The 18,851-nt window shown below is 48.5% G+C and overlaps 1 protein-coding gene across 11 annotated transcripts in view; it reads right to left on the reverse strand.

Moving 5' to 3' along the window:
• MFHAS1 (malignant fibrous histiocytoma amplified sequence 1) overlaps nucleotides 1-9,423 on the reverse strand; it is a 73,753-nt gene extending 64,330 nt beyond the window's left edge. For 6 of the 11 annotated variants that reach the window (XM_036249824.1, XM_036249820.1, XM_036249819.1 and 3 more), the window contains exon 1: nucleotides 6,356-9,417. In XM_036249824.1, coding sequence (XP_036105717.1) covers nucleotides 6,356-9,350 — 2,995 coding nt within the window. In that variant the 5' untranslated portion in view covers nucleotides 9,351-9,417. Of the gene's footprint in view, nucleotides 1-6,355 lie in introns of all 11 variants that reach the window. The other 5 variants (XM_036249826.1, XM_036249823.1, XM_036249822.1 and 2 more) reach the window with 3 other exon arrangements.
• Nucleotides 9,424-18,851: the final 9,428 nt, after the last annotated feature.

Here is an 18,851-nt window from a genome sequence, read left to right on the forward strand (position 1 = left end):
GGTGCCTGGGGCTGCCTGCCCAGAGCTCCAAGTTCTTCCTCCAGGCTCACAAGCCCATGGGAATGTCCCACCAGCCGCACCAGTGCCCCAGCACCTCTCTCCAGTCCCCACTCCGACTGTCTCTCTGCTTCTGTAGTCTGAGCCTTCTGTAATCTACAGCTAAAGGAAAAAAACTGGTGGGGGACTTTTTTTTTTTTTACTAATTTATTCTTTAAGAAACAAAGCAGCCATATTTTCAGTAAGAGATTTTGTTGAGGAAGGAAAATGAGAAAATGTTTTCAAGCATTCGGTGCCAAAAATAAAAAATAACTACGAGTGTCCCCTTCTCCCTCTCCACCAGGTGGCCCTGCCGGCAGAGGTGTCTGGGAGTCGTCATCCACAGCACAGAGCACACGGCCATCTCCGCACTCACTACAGGCAGCGCCTCTTCCAGGGCCTTCCAGGAACTCACACCAGCAACCCGAACTCTGTTGGAGCTCCTGGAAAGCAAGGGCAGGTGGAAGAAGGGAAAACAGCTGGTACAAACCACGAGAAACATCTTCCCTGCACCACCGCCAGCACACCTGCGCCCTCCTCACCACCTGCAGTGTCCCTGGAGGCCAAGGTCAAGGGTGGGGTGAGGTAGAGCCGTGGAACAGTAGGCTTTGGGGAGGGAGTGCGCCCTGCCTCAAGGAGAGAGAAGGGAAGGTCAGGGGGTAGGAGGCTTTCTGTATTTTTGGCACTGAACGCTTGAAAACATTTCCTCGTTTCCTCCACTCACCTTGGCATCCTGACAGCTGCCCCCTTGCCTACTCTTGCCCCCACTACCTCATTTCTGAGAGTTAGGAGTTGGATACAAAATGCAGGTATATATGTAGCAGGAAAATCACAAGGTAAGTACATAAGTATATATACTTATGTACTTACCTTAAAGTTCACACTGTAAGACATAGAGCATAAACAACCTAAAAAAGTACTCTGCCGAGAAATCAACTAAGAAACACCAGATTTTCTTGAGTTCTTTAAACATAACCAGCTCGCTCTGAGCTCCTCCTGCCGGCTCAGCCCACACAGGCACTGTCAGGGGTGCGTCCTGCATCTCGAAACCTCAGCTCTCCGAGAAGAGTACCTGGAGTAACACTGCCATCCTTACACAGGAGAGGGGCTTCGGGGTTCAACAGAACAGTCTCCATGTACGTCCGCTGGCTGTCCGGGATGCCCATCAATCACTCTGGGTTCTGCAGGCTGCGCAGACAGGAGGAGCCAAACGGGGCTCAGAGGGTCAGTTTCATTCATGCAAAAGCAGGACTAGGGAATGCAGGCCAACGTGAGGCCCCCTCAGCCCTCCCCGGTGAAGTGAAGGCAGGCAGGCCTGAAGGAAGGCCCCCCAGACCTCCACCCAGCAGCTGGCTTTGCGATCAGAGCAGCTGAACCAGGGAGAAGGGGACCTGGCTGGGCCTGCCCCCAAGCAGACCCCACCTGGTGTGCTTTCCAGAGCCTAGAGCACAAAGCGACTCTCCTCTCCACCCCTGGGCACAGGAGAGCCAAGGCTATGAGGGACAAGAGAGGGCAAGACAGGAGGACAGCACCTGCCTCCCGGTATTTAAAAAAGAAGAGGGTCCTGGCTGGGAGGCTCAATTGGTTGGAGCATCATTTCTTCCACCAAAAGGCTGAGGGTTTGGTTCCTGTTCAGGGCACGAACCTGGGTTGCTAGTTCAAGCCACAATTGGAGCACATACGGGAGGCAACCAATCAATCTCTGTCTCTCAAATAAGTAAAAAATAAAATAGATAAATAAATAAATATATTAAAAGGGACCCTAATGGAGGGATGGTCAGGTCCTTAATCCTAATAGGCTCCCATGGAAGTTAATGGGTGAATGGAGACAGCTACCAGAAATGTTCATTCCAATTCCAGCCCCCTCTCCTGCCCCACCCCCGCACCCCTATACAATGGAGCAGAAGCCCCTCACTTCCTTACAAACACAAGGGGAATAACCATTTTTCTCAACACATTCTCTCACCTAACCCCCAAAACAACCCCGTGAAGTACACACTATAAATGCTTTAGGTGTTACAGTGAAGTAAATGAGTAAGAACTAGAGTCAGGTGAGGTCTACTGGCAGACTATGACATAAATCCTCTGTTAGCAAAAGTGCTTCCTCTAGGACAGCGAAGCTGCTTGTGCCGGGATGGACTTGTGATTCTGCTCTGAAGTTTAAAGAAGAGGCACCGACCCCTTAATATAGTTTACTCTCCAAAGGCCCTTCTAGGCTTTGAACTCTGTCATGCACGGCGTTTCCTTCTCCCACTGCATGACTGAGGTTTTAATTTTTACATGAAACAAAGCCCAGGAGAGTTCAAAGAGGGCTGTTTACAAAAATAAAAGCCAAGAGGCATCAATATTAATAAAGCTAAACTAAAAAGGTATTTAATAACCATTGTGAAATTACAAACAGTGACTAATTCGATCCAAACAACTAGGTCTGCTCAAATTGCAACAGCTCTAAAACCGAGATAGAATGAGGCAAGAATTTGCTTTGCTTCAGTGGTCAAAATGAAGGGCCCATTCAAGGGAAAGGCCAGCGATGCAGCGACAATGGAACACTTGGGCCATCTGGGGCCCTGGGGAAGGAAGTTGGGACACAGTACAAAGCAAGATGATCACTACAGTACCACCTGGGAACTTGAAAGAATATGTGAATAACAAAGAAAAAAAGACATTTCTCACAAAAGACCAAACAGTCATTTGGCCAACATCTGAGAGACTCTTACAGAAGCCACAAAGCCTCGGGTGTGAACCTGCTCAGAGGACGCAAGCGAACAACCTAATCAAAGAGACGTCACGGCATACGGACGGCACACGGACACGGGAGAACAAGGCGAGATGCCCTGTGCCCCAGTGCGCAAGAACTGAGCGTGGGCAAAAGGCACTTCACGAGAGGTGTGCAAAGGCAGCGAGGTCATTAGTGAATGAAAGAAACCAAATCTAAAGACCATGTACCAATTCTGTCTACTGCTTTGGGTTGCTTCCCGATTATTCTTTAAAATAGCCTCTAATAATCTGGAGAATAGGATATTTAGTGAAAAACTCTACGGAACCCAAGTTCAAGTCACTAAGATGCACTCTTCCAATTAAAAACACACCGCATTTGCCCGGCCAGTGTTGCTCAGTGGTTAAGCATCGACCCATGCACCAAGAGGTAACCAGTTCGATTCTCAGTCAGGACACATGCCCAGGTTGTGGGCCCCATCCCCAGTGGGGGGCATGCAGGAGGTGGCCATTCAATGTTCTCGCTCATCAATGTTTCTCTCTCTCTCCCCTCTCCCTTCATCTCTCTCTAAAGTCAATAAAGAAGAAAAAAAAATATTCTCTATTTAAAAGAAGCACACACCACATTCATTCAATTGCCTAAATGGAACAGCAAGGCACTAGCATCTTGCTGTAGGCCTGTGTCCTGGCCTCCACGTCTTACTCAGTAAGCCACACACCCAGCCTCAGGAGCAGTCAGCTATTCTGGTTTAGATGTCATATTGGTAGAAAGGAACAAATGAATGAGTAAATACCACTCAAGAAGAAACTTGCTCCAGGGCCCCAAACAACAGGGAGGCGGAGAAAGCCTGGCTGCTGTCAAAAGCTGGCGGTAAGGCCAGCACTGCAGGGCAGGGGAGGACTCGCACACCCGGCTTGTGGGGTCATGACAGGCTTCATTCGAATTTCCAAAACCATCTCCTGTCGCTCACCCCATTGTCCTAAATGAGACAAATTGGTCATCTCTCTGACCACGTAATTAGATCTTTTTTATTTTTTTTTTAACAAGAACTTTTAAAACCAAGTGGTTGTTGGCTGAGGATTTCCCAAAACATGACATTTCTTTCCTTAATCAAAACCAAAACAGAGAGGTGGAGCGCTGTGCTTCTCTAACGACGCCAACTACTTCAGCGCGGAGCGGGCTGGATTTAATGTCCTATCGACAATGACAGAGCCAACAGACTTTTCATAAAAGGGGCCTTAAAAATATTAATTCAACTTTACATTTCTTCTGAATAAAATCAAGGGAGACAGTGATGCTTTTTACTCGCAATGTCCCAAAACGGAAACTTTAAATTCCAGTTTTTTTCACTGTATCAAAAGTATTAGCATACAGGGGAACCTGACACTTTAATAAAATGGAAAACTAAGTAACCAACTTTTTCAATGTTTTTTTTTTCACTGTATCAAAAGTATTAGCATACAGGGGAACCTGACACTTTAATAAAATGGAAAACTAAGTAACCAACTTTTTCAATGTTTCTAAAAAGCAAAATGACTGCTTAAAAAGACCAAAAAAAATAAATCAGTAAATTCAAAGGTTTCTGCCAAGTTAAAATATACTGTAATAATCTAGGGACTGGATGAACATATTCTAAATGTACACCCTAATTAATGTACAATCTACATTATCAAAACACCTGATGATTTATTCCTATTCAATATACAAGATAATTTTACCATTTTCAACCATTCCTTTGTTATGTTGAAAAAAAAAAAAACATCTCTTCCTTAGAGCTTGGATTGCAAATGAGGTGTGCCTCCTTTGACAGGCAAATAGGCCAAATGATAAAAAGGGAACGAATCTGTTTGTGGAATTTATGACTATTAAAAATAAACAGCTGAGGTTAGGGGAAGAAACAGTCCAGCCTCATTGCTTACTCCTCCAAGTTCTTAGAATTCCTCTGCACAGATCTTTACTTGTTCGATAACCTATCCTTTACTTTGTCGCTAATAACATCAGTTGTATTAATGTTCCATCTGCAGTAAGAACTGGCTTTAGGTAGCTCCTTCAATCAGCTGTTCTATGACTATGTAACTCTCAACCACTTTATTCAATTCAGTAACACAATAAAGAAGTATCTGCTTTCATTAAGAAAATACAATGGCAAATATAAAACAAACTGAAGTGACTACCAAGCCTCAGACTCTGAGAAGACAGCAGATAATCATACAGAATGGATGGCTCAGTTGACTGGTAACTGAATATGGTGCTTTTTTCAAGCTGAAGAATTAAGCTCAGCCTAGATGTAGGGCAACGGGAGGATGTTACCTTTGGAAATATTGGTGTCTGATTCCTTCGCGATACTCTGACAAGCTGCATTCAGACTATTCAGACTAAGACAAAGATCACAGTGGCACACAGTCTTCCATTTCATCACCTCTCAGTGTGCTCTGGGGGTGGGGGACTGAGGGGAGACACTGGCCATGATACTATCATTGGGGTTGTCCTGAGGACACTTGGAATGTTGTTAACCAAGCCTGAACTCCACAAATATCTGAGTTGTTTAAAGAATTGCTCCAAAGAATGTCTTCACATGTGGGACATGGACTTAGTCCAAACTGACGACTCAGGATGCCTATCAACCAGGCTCAGAAGTCCCAGACTACTTGTCCTGGATTCTCCCGTTCACTTACAACAGGGAGAGGAGGGGAGGGAGGGGGAGGGAATGAGGAAGGAAGGAAGGAAGGAAGGAAGGAAGGAAGGAAGGAAGGAAGGAAGGAAGGAAGGAAGGAAGGCTGTTGGAAAACACTCCCCAAAAGAGAAAAAAAATTCTTGGCAGCTTTTTGTCTCTTCCAACTCTTACAAAGTACTTCCAAAAAGCTCCACTCTCTCTAACACTTGTTACGAAACAAACCTTACACCTGTGAAGCGTGCAGTTCCAGGAAATACCCAAGGAAACTCCCCTCAGAAATCTCAGCAGTCTACTGTTCACGCCCATGAGTGTGGTGAGTGAAACAGTGATCCCAGGACTTAGTCATGCATTACAGACGGAAAGTTTTGTCTTCACTAGTTTATCATTAATAACAGTATTGTCTTTACCAACCCAATTACTCAGTCTTCTCTGTAATTTCTTATGAAAATTGAGCAATAATTTTTACTTTATGACTACACTCTGAATTTAAACAAACAAAATATGACAATAGACATGTCGAACTCAGAGCATCTCAAACCCTTCCATATATGTCTAATAAGCCTTATAGCCCAGGCTCAGCAAGAGACTAATGTCAGACACTATCTTCTGTTCAGCCACCTGTGAAATCTGCTCCCATGAAAGGTGGGCTAAATTGGGAAGAGAGAAAAAGGAGATCCAAATGTTTTGACTGGAATCCACTTTGGAAGTCTGAATCTTTCTTGTAGGCATATGAGACTGGGGCATATATTTCATATTGCTCATGAAATGTTTGTCCCCCAACCCCCTGTATTAACCTTGAGAAGCCTTCCTAGGGAGCCTGTGAGATTAAAATGATAATCTTACAAATGAGAAAAAAAATCTTCCAAAAATAAAAAAAAAATGCATCTTAAAACACAGCAAAGAAGAGCCAGATCCCGCTCTCCACTTACCTGGGAAAGCGTGTGGATTGGGCGACCCTCTCTTAAGGCACTTAGAGCAGAGAATGTGCACAGTGTAGTGCAGTCCAGGCCATTCTTGAAGCAGGACATTCAGTTCTTCCACCAAGGGGGTTATGGCTTGCCATGCCGTCCATATGTTTGGTAATGATGCATGGCTGGCAATGGACAGAGTATCTGGCTGCAGAAACCCCTTGGCAGGTCTGTAACTCACCACCACAGGAACTTTCCCTCTATATGCGAAGATCTGAAGTTTCCCATCTGACCTGTGCACCACATGGCTGTTGATCTGGACACTGTAGCGTGCAAACAACCCAGGTGGGAAGGTAAAGGGAAAACTATATTCAATCTGCAACTGCTCAGCCACAAAAGACTGCCCAGCCAGGTTGGTCCCATTAATCCAGGCCTCTGCATGGGGCACCTCATTCTGCACATAGCATGGGAACTTGTACCAGGCCGTGGACCCATTCAAAGGCTTGCCCTTGGGTTTATTGAGGCAGTAGCAGAGTCCCATCTTCTCCAGCAGCTCCAGCAGCAGCTGCAAGTCCTGCTGGGCCTGGACATGAGGCTTAAGCAGCAACCGAATGACATGGGCCGGCAAGAGCCCATGAAGCAGAAAGCCCTCCACATAATGATGGAGCTGGGTGGCCCGGAGCAGGTCCTGGTTCGGTGTGGGTAGTGCCATCACTAGGGAGTTTTCCCCCTCACCCTCTCCTTCTCCATTGGTCCCTAGGACCAGCTTATGCAGCAACAAGGAAGGATCCCTCTGAAAAAAGACATTGAGGATGTCAATGAGGCGGGTGAGGTTGTGGAAGACGTGTTCCTTGAGGGCCGGGCTGTCCTCAAAGTAGAGCAGCTTGCCGCTCTCGTGCAGGTAGGACAGGGCGCTCTGCAGCCGGTCCTCAGTCAGACCTGCCTGCAGGCCCAGGCGTGCTGAGTCCCACCAGCTTAGCCAAAGCCGTTGTGCCTGAGGTGGCTGGAAATGCAGTTCCTCCAGCACCTGCCAGGACCGAGGCAGGACTCTGTGCAAGTTGGGGAAGATTTCCCGGTGCTCAGCTACCGAGAGCAGTTTGTCCCGAAGGCGCTGTAGTTGGCGAGGGTCCCTGCAGCTCACGGGCAACACGGGGGAGAGGATCTGCAGCCGATGGTTGAGCAGATACTGGAAGTGGGCCTTGCGCCGCCGAAGGTTCTTGTCTGAAACACCATAGTAGGCTGCATGGGGGCTGGCTGAGCGCAGTTCGAAGTCCCGGGCCAGCGCCTCGTCCACCACCTGGGCCAGATGGCTCAGCCCCTCTGCATCATGCTTCTCCTGCAGGGCTATCTGTCTGTGAATGTCTAGACACTTCTCTTCCAGCTCCCGCTCCCCACACAGGTCTGCATGCGTGCCCACAATGCACACCACGGCATGAGGCACCCGGGCCCCCACCCGATGCAAGAAGGAGCCCACCGTGGTAGAAAATCGTAGTGGCTCATAGGTGGCCAAGTTCACCACCAGCACATAAAGGGCCCCTGGGGAGAGAAAGAAGGGCTGGATCACCTCATAACTTTCATCTCCAGCTAAGTCATACACAATGAACCGCAGGCCCCGGGAAGCATCGGCTGTCCAGCTGGTCACCTCAATGCCCTTGCTCACAGGAGGAGGTGGAGGTGGGTAGCTCTTCTCCTTGTCCTCTCCTTCATTTCCCTCCACTCTGTCCTCAGTGAGGCAGTGACGGAGCAAGGTCTTCCCTGCAGCCTTATGGCCCATCAGGAGCAGCTTGAGGCGGGGCTGCACCGCTGGCTGGGAATGGGCCAGCTCCTTCTGGTAGGCTGCGATGTACGGGATCCCCTTCATACAGACCTCGTAGGGGGGCTGGATCAGTGGGTTGTCCTTGACCTTCCACAGGCCCACCCGGGAGAGCTGGCCAAAGTTGTCTGGCAGCACAGCAATCTGGTTCCCCTGCAGCACTAGTTCCTCCAAGCCCGTCAGTTCCACAATGGAGTCCGGCAGGTAGCGGATCCGGTTATTATCCAGCCACAGGGTGAGGAGCCGCCCCAGCCCTGAGATCAGGGATGGCACTGAGGTGAGCTGGTTGCGACTAAGGTAGAGCTCCTCCAGACCAGCCAGGGGCAGCAGCGCTGCAGGGAACTCCTCAAAGAGGTTGGAGGAGAGGTTGAGCATTTTGAGCCGCTGCAGATGGCTGAACTGGGCGGGCAAAGCCTGCAGCCTGTTGTTGTCTAGCATGAGGCTCTCCAGGCTGGCCAGCTCACAGAAGCCATCAGGCAGGGTGCCAAGCTCGGCCCCACTCAGCCAGAGGATCTTAAGGGCACGCAGGGCACTGATATCCTCAGGTAGGCCCCGGAGCCGGTTGCTGGACACGTCCAGCTCCTCCAGGGCCGCCAACTGCAGCAGCTGCCCAGGAAAAGCAGTGAGCTGGTTGTGGTCAACGTCGAGGGTGCGCAGGCGGTAGAGGGAGGAGAGGGAGTCCGGCAGGTGCGCCAGCCGGTTAAAGCTGACATCCAGCTCCTCCAGGTGGGCCAGAGCGCCCAGCTGGGCGGGCAAGGCAGGCAGCTGGTTGTGGCTGAGGTTGAGCTTGCGCAGCTCGTGCAGGGCGCTCACCACCTCCGCGCCCAAGGCGGTCAGACGGTTGTGGCTCACGTCTAGCTCTGTGAGGTGGTGGCCCAACTCGGCCACCGCCGGGGGCAGCCGGGCAAAGCGGTTCCTGCGCAGGACCAGGACCCGCAGGCTGCCCAGCGCCGACCCCAGCCCGTCTGGCACCTCCTCCAGGCAGTTGTTCCCCAGGTTCAGCACCTCAATGTCCCCGATGTTGGCCGGCAGCACGAGCTGGGGGGCGTCCGGGGAGTCGATCGAGTCGGCCCCGGCCTCGGGGCAGCCCCCGGCCGCGCTGAGGGTGAGCTGGCGCAGGTTGCTCCGCAGCTTCCTGGCACGCAGGGCGGCGTCCCGCCACAGCCTCACTGTCTTCAGATTCCCACTGTCCTTCCCTGCCATGGCGGGGCCCCGGGCCGACACCCTCACGAGGGCGCGGGAGCCCACAGCTACCTGCCCCGCTGCGCCCGAGCGGGCGCCGGTCCCCGGGTCCCTCTCGCTCCTCCCTCCCCACCACCCCTCGGCGACCGGCTGTGGGTCCTAGCGCAGCCAGCGGCCGGGCGCCCGCAGCTGGGGAGCGGCGGCGACGCGAGCAGCTCCGGGGGGCGCCGAGCCCGCGGCGCGGGGGGAGGCGGCGGCAGCCCCCGGGGAGTGCCGCTCGCATTCTCCTACCTCCTGGGCCATGGGCGCGCCGGGCAGCAGGGCTGCCGCCCGCCGCACCGCGGAGGATGCCTGCTGCTCCTCCTCCCGCTCCGCCCGCCTCGCGGCGTCTCCGCGCCCACTCCGGCCCCGCTACCCTCGCAGCCGCGGCCCCGCGGCCCGCAGCGGCGTCGCCTCCGCCAGCTCCCGGAGGGCGGCGCTTGGCTTCGCGGCGGGCATGTTGCGAGCACAGGGCCGGGGTGCAGCCGGGAGGAGGGGACGGCGGCGGCACCTCCCTGTCTCTGCTTCCCGGGGCCCGGGAGAGAGCCCGCGCGCCGCGTCCCCGGCTCTGGGAGGGCGCGATCGGGAAGCGGCAGCGCCGCCCGGCGGCTGGGCCCTCACGTGACCGGCGGAGGCGCCGCGTGTTCCCGGCACCGCCCCGGGGGCGGGCGCCCGACGCGGGGCTAGGGGTTCCTCGCGGGGTGCGGGCGCCGGTGCGGACCGCGCTTGGCGGGAAGCGCGCGGCGAGTGCGTCCTGGCTGCGGATCCGAGGCCTGGCCCTCTTGTTTGGGTTCGTCTGCGCCTGGCTCTTTGTTGGCCCTGCGCCTCGGTGGATTTCTCTTCTTTCCCGGGGTGTAGGCTTCGCTCTTTCCTGACTCGTTCTTTACCGCCCTGCCCCTTCCACTCCCCCTGCGGCCACACCGTGATGGCACTGGCAGAATGCAGGGGCCTGGGTTTATTGTAGGAGCTAATAACTACACAAAAGGAGAAACGCAAACAACCATTCATTCATCGCCTCTGTATTTATTGAGGCCCTATTTTGTGCCAGACCAGCTGGGACGTGTTCTGAGTGCCCCTGGGGACGGCCCTCAGCAGGCCTCACTGGGGGAGGAGCGGGGCGCCTGGTGAAGCACAGTTTTATCTGGGGTGTCCCATTTATATTCACTACAACCCTGTGAAATAAATACCATCTCCCCAAACGGTACAGGGCTCATTGTGCAGTAGGTTCAAGAAAATGGCCGTTTCAGGCAAAATTCACAGCTCAGTGCTCACTTAGAAGGTTGATATTTTCCTTCTGAAGAAATTTCCTTGAGGTCATATGTATGCTAAGTAAATGATGCCTTCAGAATTTACCAGCATCTTAAAACCTATTCTCTGGTTATCACGTCCATCACTGGCTCCAGATTAGTTCATATGAAACAAATGAGAGGACTAAACATCTCAGATGGAAAGCTGCCCAGGTGATGGTTATCAAACCTGCCCTACATCCTGTAACTGGAGGACCCTCCAGCAGGTGGGTGGCAGAGACTAAATGTGAGCACTTGCCAAGGAGAGCTCAGCTGTGTTCACCTGAGGATTTCCTGAAAGATCAAATTGCTGGAGGGTTCTGTGCCTCCCATCCCAAGAAAAATTCTAAGTCATCTACCAGTGATTCTCAACCTGTGGGTTGCAACCCCTTTGGGGGTCAAACGACCCTTTCACAGGGGTCACCTAAAACATAACAGTAGCAAAATTACAGTTATAAAGTAGCAACAAAAATAATTTCATGGTTGGGGGTCACCACAACATGAGGAACTGTATTAAAGGGTCACGGCATTAGGAAGGTTGAGAACCACTGGTAGACTGACCCTTTTTTTTTTCTACAGAGGGGGAAACAGGCCCAAGACATTAAGCAACCAGGTAAAGGGTAGAGTCAGGTGTGCCAACTCCCCGTGGAATTATTCCTCTGAGGGCATCATCTCTGTGGACAGACCCCAAATCTCCACCCTTCAGCTTCTTCTAACTCAAATCTTAACCTCAGCCTGTGCATGGAGGCTGGAGAAGGCATTGGCTCCCTACCTCAAATGGCTAAAATGAAGTCCTGCAGTGGTTTGGATTAGATCTAAATAATCTCTTCTAAACCATTCCCCTTTAGAAGCCATCAGAAAATTATACTTCCATTTTAAATGTCTCTGAAAAGTGTGCTCTTCCTCTGTCAGGAGATAATGTGTAATTTGCTTCATCTGATAAAGTGCTGGCGAGGACCAGACAACACCCTGTTCGGGGCCTCTCCTGGCCCTCACTGAGGCACCAAAGCCGGGCGTGGATGAGTTTGCTAGGCAGGAACGTTCTCTTTGAGCCCCTCAGCCTGCTACGTGCTGTTGCCGACAATATTGTGGGAAACCTTGTGGTAAAAAGTCTTGTTCAAGGGTTCTTTGAAAGTCAGATGAGAAGAATGCAATGATACAATTAAACTCCAGGAAAAGATACGTGTCCTGTGTGGCTCTCAAACCCTGACAAAGAGTTTGCCCTGGGCACTGAACCTGGTCCTCTCTTGCCACACCCCACCCCTTGTGGTCAAGCTTCTGATGGGCCAAGGGGCAGGATGGACAAGCCTCTTAGTGTGAAGGACACTGAAATCCCTGTGCAAACAGCCTCAAGCCTGCTTGTGGAAGGTGGGGCCCTCTTTAATAGTTAATGGGGAGTTAAGTGAGCATTCCAGGCCTCTGGGGTGTGGATGGAGTTTGACTGTCCCTCTGTGCCAACAGGCTCCTCATTGTGCTGGATGGAGCCCAGGTTAGATTGAGGGGTGTGGGTGTGCCACATTTGCCAGCCTGATGTAGCACATTTAACCATTTCGGCACCTGGTACATAGGTCTTCATTTTAGTCCTGCCCCAGGCCCTGCATGTGTTAGGGTTTTCCTAAAAGAAAAAAAAAAATGATCATCTCGGTTTGGAGACGAGGGATTCTGATTATTCGAAGTTTTCTTGCCTTGGATATTTATCCAATGCCGTGGACCTAATCTATAAACTTGCCCAAATCTTTTCATTTATCCTGTTTTTCCTGCTCTGAGACACTATTTTCATTTCAGCTACTGCCATACGATTGCAGTAACGTCCCACACTGGCTTTCTCCCAGGGCACACATCTTTTAGGGGAGCAGGAGAACATGTGTCAAGAAATGGGGTCGAGCGAGGTTTTAAAAGAGGTGACTAGCTAGAGGGGAGGATCCTGTACATTCTGGGCAAGAGGCTTCCATTTAAATGTAAGTATCTGTCAGTAGCAGTCTGGACGGCCCAGGCAGCAGGGCTGCTCTGCTCTCACCTTGGTAGACTGGCGCCATGCTCCAAGGAAGCTTTCGTCCTTGATTTCTTTTGCTCTGTCTTCAACATACTGGACTTTCCTCCATCTTGATAGACTGTTTTTCTTGCTCTTGCTGACCCCCTAACTACTGTCTCATTGCCCGACCTCCTTTCTCTGTCAGATATTGTACATAAGTGGTCTGGGCCAGTCCGCTGTCCCACTGGTTCCCTCCTTGGGCCCCGTACTCTGGCTTGGTCCCCAGTATGCCAGCACATTGCTCTCTGGAAGCTCACTCACCCTTCGTCCTTCCTTGACCTCCCATCATTGAAAATGTTCAGCAACTTCCTTGGCAACGTTCTCACCTCCATGGTTTTAATCAGGCCACACCCCTCTGGGCTTGATTTTGTTGGAGATAAAGTGGAGGAAGTCAAGGGAAAGACAGAAGAAGGCAAAGAACGGCACGTCCCTCTAAAAGGTTTTAGGCTTGTTCCAAGGAGGATTAGAAATAAAGCTGAATTTGACATAGGACATTTTAACCACAGGGGATCTTCAAGGTCACGTCATCTAAACTCTTTGTATTGGAGCTGGCTGAGGTATCTAAGAATAATCTCTAGTAATAAGAGCTAACACGTATTAAAGGTTTCCTGTCACTCAGGCACTGTGCTGTATGCTTTTCATGCATCATGTCATTTAATCTTCACAGCAGCCTTGAATAGCAGGTCCCATTCTTATCCTCATTTTATAGATGGAGAAAAATGAAGACAGAGCTAGTGAGTGGCAGAATCCAGACTCACAATGAGGCCGAGTCCAAAGCTCATGTTTTAATCACTGTGCTGTTTCTTGGGGGTGAGGGGGTGGAGGGGAATGGGTCTAAGTTCACTCGTCAGCCGACTGTATTTTAAGCTGTAGAGAAGGGGTACCAGCTGGAGAGCAGGGATGACAACCTGTCTTCAGTAAAAGTGAACTTTGCTCTTACAATATGTATCGGAGAATGTCCTATTGGGCAAGCCAAAGGTTTAAATAAACAGTATCCCCAAACTACAAGAACTAGGTTTAACATCTGTTATTAACTGTTACAGCGAGAAACAGAATTTATCTGCTATTTTTAGATAAACTGTGTTTGATTTGTTTATTTGCTTACTTTAAAGAAAGGATTAAATACAGTGTCCATAAAAATCCATACTTCAGCCCTGGCTGTTTGGCTCAGCAGTTAGAACATTGGCCCTTGGACCAAAGAGTCCCTGGTTCGATTCCGGCAAAAAGCACGTACCTCAGTTGGGGTTCAGTTGCTGACCCTGGTGTGTCTCTCTCATGTCGATGTTTCTCTCTCTCTCTCTCTCCCCCTCCCACTCTATCTGACGATAAATGGAAAAACATTCTTGGGTAAGGATTTGAAAAAAAAAAAATCTATACTTCAATTAGAGGGTATTTCAGATTCTGTCTTTTGAGATGAAGATTTTTAAAAAAAGAAGGTAAAATACTAAATGATCAAATGACATATTTTGTTTGGTTAAAAAAAAAAAAAACTTTCCTTACCCTCCTTTCCCCAAATGTAATGAATCTGCCTTGGACTCACCGTCTGATTTGAACGAGAGCCGGTTCATATCGGCATTGGCTAAGAAGTCTGAGAGTGATCACTTAACTTCCAACAGGGAGCATAAAAAAATGTGTTCAAGACACTGGCTCCTCCTGAGAGCAAAGGCAAAATTGTACCAAAATGTCTGTTGTTTTTTCTTTCCCTTGCTCTACAGAAAACAAATTTATCTTGGAATGGGCAGCATTAGATTGAACATTGGATCTCTTTGTTTCCAGGTCAAGTGGGAACACATATGCTCCCGACTGAGGAAAATAAACTGCAATGTATTTTTAGCATCCGTTGAAAGTACTTTCAGCTGGAGCGAGGCAGGACCCAAGCTATTCTACTGAAGACCCAGGAATTGGCCACAGTGTCACCTAGAACTCCAGAGAGTGCCCTGGGGGTCTGTAAGTGGCAGTGTCCCTTTGCCCCCCACCTTACCCCTGACCATTCGAAACCCCAATCCTGGTGCAAACATTTTTCTCCTGAGAAAAAGGAGGAAAATCACTCCAGTGAAAGATAAATGAAAAACATCTGTGAAATAGTAATGACACATGAAGCTAACTATAGCACACTTGGCACTGTGGAGGAAGCAGGTTCAGGAGGAGGGAATGGGGGGGTGGGGAGCAGAGACGATGCCCCCTCCCCTCCGTGCCTCACGCCCAGATAAGCCCCACTGGAAGTGTGTCTTGTGATAGGCAGGCGCCACCGGGGCAGACCCGTGCTCCACGCGTGGTGAGGTCGCTCAGGTGGTTTCACCCTCCGTGGATGGAGCGTGCCGTGCACAACTGTGCAAGCAGAGTTTTAGTCACTAGTCTGAAATTTCAGGTTTGCTCGTAAGATTTGGTGACAGTGAGACAAATGGTTTAAGACCTTTCTTCTGTCTGCACAGTTTTGAAAACGATTTCCCATTTTAGAAAACAAATTTAGGCAACCATTAGTTTTTAAATAGATGACAGGGATATTGTATCCTTCTTTCTAAAATTCAAACAAAATCTTGAATAATTTCTAAAATAAAAAGAAAAGAAAATCTTTGGTGACATCATATAACACGCAGCATAAAGCACAGCATAGCCTCAAAAATGTGAAGTCTTCCCAAAGAACGTTAATTTTGATTATTATTGTAATAAAGGCACGTATTTATTAAAAGACAGAAAAGCCAAAGTTACCATTTAAGTTCTTCTTGATACTTATTACTCTTGTACCAAAAGAGGAAAGTTTCTGTTCATTTTTTGTAAACTAGAACAATGAAACCTGATTCCCTACTTACTCTACTTTCATCCAACGAAATCGTGAGATGTCTTGAAATAATAAGGGTCTATGGCGTGCCGTTACATAGGCATCATGGTTGGTCCAACTTCACTGTAAACTCATCTAATGTTCACGGAAGGCCCTGTGTAGGCTGCCCGAATAGACTACCTGAGAAAGGTTCTGTCTCTGTTCTCCTCACCAAGGGGTAAAATAAAGCATTCGGCCAGTATTAGTTAAGACAGTCTTCAAAAGCCATGGTCCTCTCAATGGTTAGAAAGATACTGTCTGTTTCATAATCGTCAGAACAGGTTTCGTGGAAGTCCAGATGAAGTAGCCAGCAGACCCCTCGGCTTTGTTCCTTTGTTCCCGGACTCCAGTGGCCCTTCAGGTATTAGAAACAATTTGAGGAAGCCGTTCCCTTCCTCTAAGGTAATATTGTTCCATGGCTGTGGTTGTTCTTGGATGCAATTATATTAACACTTAATTTACATTTTCAAAACTGAGAATATTAAGTTTATGTATTAGGAATGTGGATTTTGTTCTAGTATAGAATATTAAATTTATTATTCTTTTTCCTTCCTTTGGCTTTTTAAAATACATTTTAAAAAACAAGTTTAACATAATACACGAATTAATGAAAATATTTCCCAAAGTAAACTGGGGAAATTATTATTTTTTTTGTAAATCTTCACCCAAGGACACTTTTCCATTTATCTCCAGATAGAGTGTGAGGGAGGGAGGGAGGGAGAAAGAGAGAGCGAGAACTGGAGAAATTATAGGAGCCTTATACTAGGAGTTTATGTTTGTAGGAGAGGAAAAATGATTTTCCCTCTACCTTTATGAATTATTGGCTAAGGCCTCTGTAATGAAAGACAGATCAATAAAATAAAAACAAACAGAAGTTTATTAGCATGTATAACTCATGTACACATGGGCGATACCCAGGGAAAAATGCCTAACTCCCCGAGGTGACTTAGAATTCAGGTTAAATGCCATCTTACTAGGGCCACCTGAGGGGGAGTAAAGATTTTGAGGAAAGATGAATGAATGGGCCCTTAGAATAAGAAATGGGAGGTATGATAGTTTGTAACAAAGTGTGTCTGGGGGTCAATTTCTAGTCTCTTCTGACCTGAGTCAGTCCTCCCTGGCTGATGGGATCCATGACAACTGTGTTCTTTTTGGAGGATTTAGGCAGATAAGGAGAGTTCAGAGAAAGTGTCTCCCTCCATTTGCTGTTTCTTAAGTACTTACAGTTCAAAGAAATCAATATGCCAAAGCAGCATATTTTGAAGTGGCCCATCCGGAGCTCCTCCCACCACATGCTGGAATGGCATCCCCTCCTCTTCGGCTCCCTGCTGCACTGGGCGTGGCCGCCCACCCTCCTGCCTGTCAGCATCCTGGCAGAGGCTTCTCTCTGCCAAACAACTGAATTGAACCAGGACCAAACTCCCAGCTTTTTCTTAAATTTCAGGATTTACTTTCTTGCAGTTGATATTCTTTGTTTTAAATATGTTTTTATTGATTTTTTTTTTTTAGAGAGAGAGGAAGGGATGTGAGAAACATCGATCAGCTGCCTCCTGCACACCGCCTACTGGGGATCAAGCCCACAACCCGGGCATGTGCCCTCACCTGGAATCAAACTGGGATGTCTCAGTCCATGGGACAACAATCAGTCCACTGAACCCCACGGGCCAGGCACAGCTGACATTCTTAAACTTGATAGTTTTAGTTTATTTTTCAATTTCATGGTATATAACATTAAATCTGCGAGAGAAGTTATAGGGCATAAATTCACAGCAGTCCCTTTAACTGCCCCACCTGTCCACCAGAGCAGCGGGTCCCCAACTGCCATTTGTACAAGGTGACCCCACACTACCACTTTGCTCATTAGACCCAAGGCAGGCACTTAATTGAAATGGCCAAAGTTCCTATCTTAGAAGTTTAGATTTGGAATTGAAGGGAAAGAAAAATCTCTCCCTCTAACCTTCTGAGTTCTTGGCTAAGACTCTTGTAATAAAAGACAGATTTACAAGAGAAAAACAAACAAATTTATTAATATACGTAGCTCAAGTATACCTGAGAGATAACCAGGGGGAAATGAGTAATTGGGACTCTGGCTTATATAGCAATTTCAGCTGACAATATAAGTAAGGTAAGGGGAGGGCAATCATGGGCATGGGGTGGGGTGGTTATGAACATCGAAGTTACTGTCTTCTCCTGTGATAAGGGTCTAAAGTTGCCCTTCCTGGACAGTTTGGTTCAGTGGTTGAGTGTCGGCCTGAGGACCAGAGAGTCCTGGGTTCGGTTCCCGCCAGGGGCACGTACCACCAAAAAATAAATAAATAAACAAACAAACAAATAAATAAATAAATAATAAAGTTGCCCTTCCTGGTAGAGAAGGAGTAGGAACACCTTTGAAAATTGACATCCTGCTTTTGGGCAAATAAGGAGAAGGCAGGGTGCTTTTCTTATATTTGCTTCTTCTCAATTACCTTCAGGCTCAAAATAATCCTTATGCCAAAGTGGCATGTTCTGTGGTGGCAAGATTCCGGACAGAGAGGGGAACGTCAGTCTTTCTGTGAGCCCAAGGGTTACATGGGAAACCATGAGCAGCTATCGCTAGACTATCACAGGGACTTGGGAGCAGGGGAAATCCAGTTCACCAAGAAAGAAAAAGGCACATATAAAATGATAGCAAATAAAAGAGTGAGAGCATATTTCTTGGATTTTTCAACAACATTTTGGTGTCTTGCCAGCTATTCTTGAGTCTTAGCTACATCCCCTGCCCCAAAGACTTACAATAGATCCTCTGCTTTTGCTAGAGCACTTTGAATTGGTTTTTCGCCTTTGAAACCAAAAGAATCTTAGCATAGAAATATTCACCTAGAAGGGAGTTTGCAGGTTACAGAGCTTCAGAGAAGAGGGTTGTGTCAAAGCAGATGGGGTGAGAAGTGGGTCGACCTAGAAACACAGAAGAGTATGTTAGAGTGTGTTCAGTTTTTATAGCCTTTCAAGGAAATGCAATGAGAGCAAGAAAGACAGCCTTGGCCAGTTTGGCTCAGCGGTTAGAACGTCAGCCCTCAGACCACTGAGTTGAGGGTTCAATTCTGGTCAAGAACACTTACCTCGGTTGCGGTTCATCCCCAGGCCTGGTCGGGGTCGTGTGGGAGGCAACCAGTCCATGTGTCCCTCTCAGGTCGATGTTTCTCTCTCTCTCCCTCCCTCTCACTTTATCTGAAGATAAATGGAGAAATATCCTCAGATGATTAAAAAAAGAGAGAGAAAGTCTTCAGACCAAAGTTGCCTAGCCAAACGCAGACAATCTGAAAGGGATCTAAAAAGACAAATAAATACAACCAGATTCTGTATTGTAA

The sequence above is a fragment of the Molossus molossus genome, unplaced genomic scaffold (assembly GCF_014108415.1).
Source record: "Molossus molossus isolate mMolMol1 unplaced genomic scaffold, mMolMol1.p scaffold_m16_p_9, whole genome shotgun sequence".
Classification (NCBI taxonomy): Eukaryota; Metazoa; Chordata; class Mammalia; order Chiroptera; family Molossidae; genus Molossus; species Molossus molossus.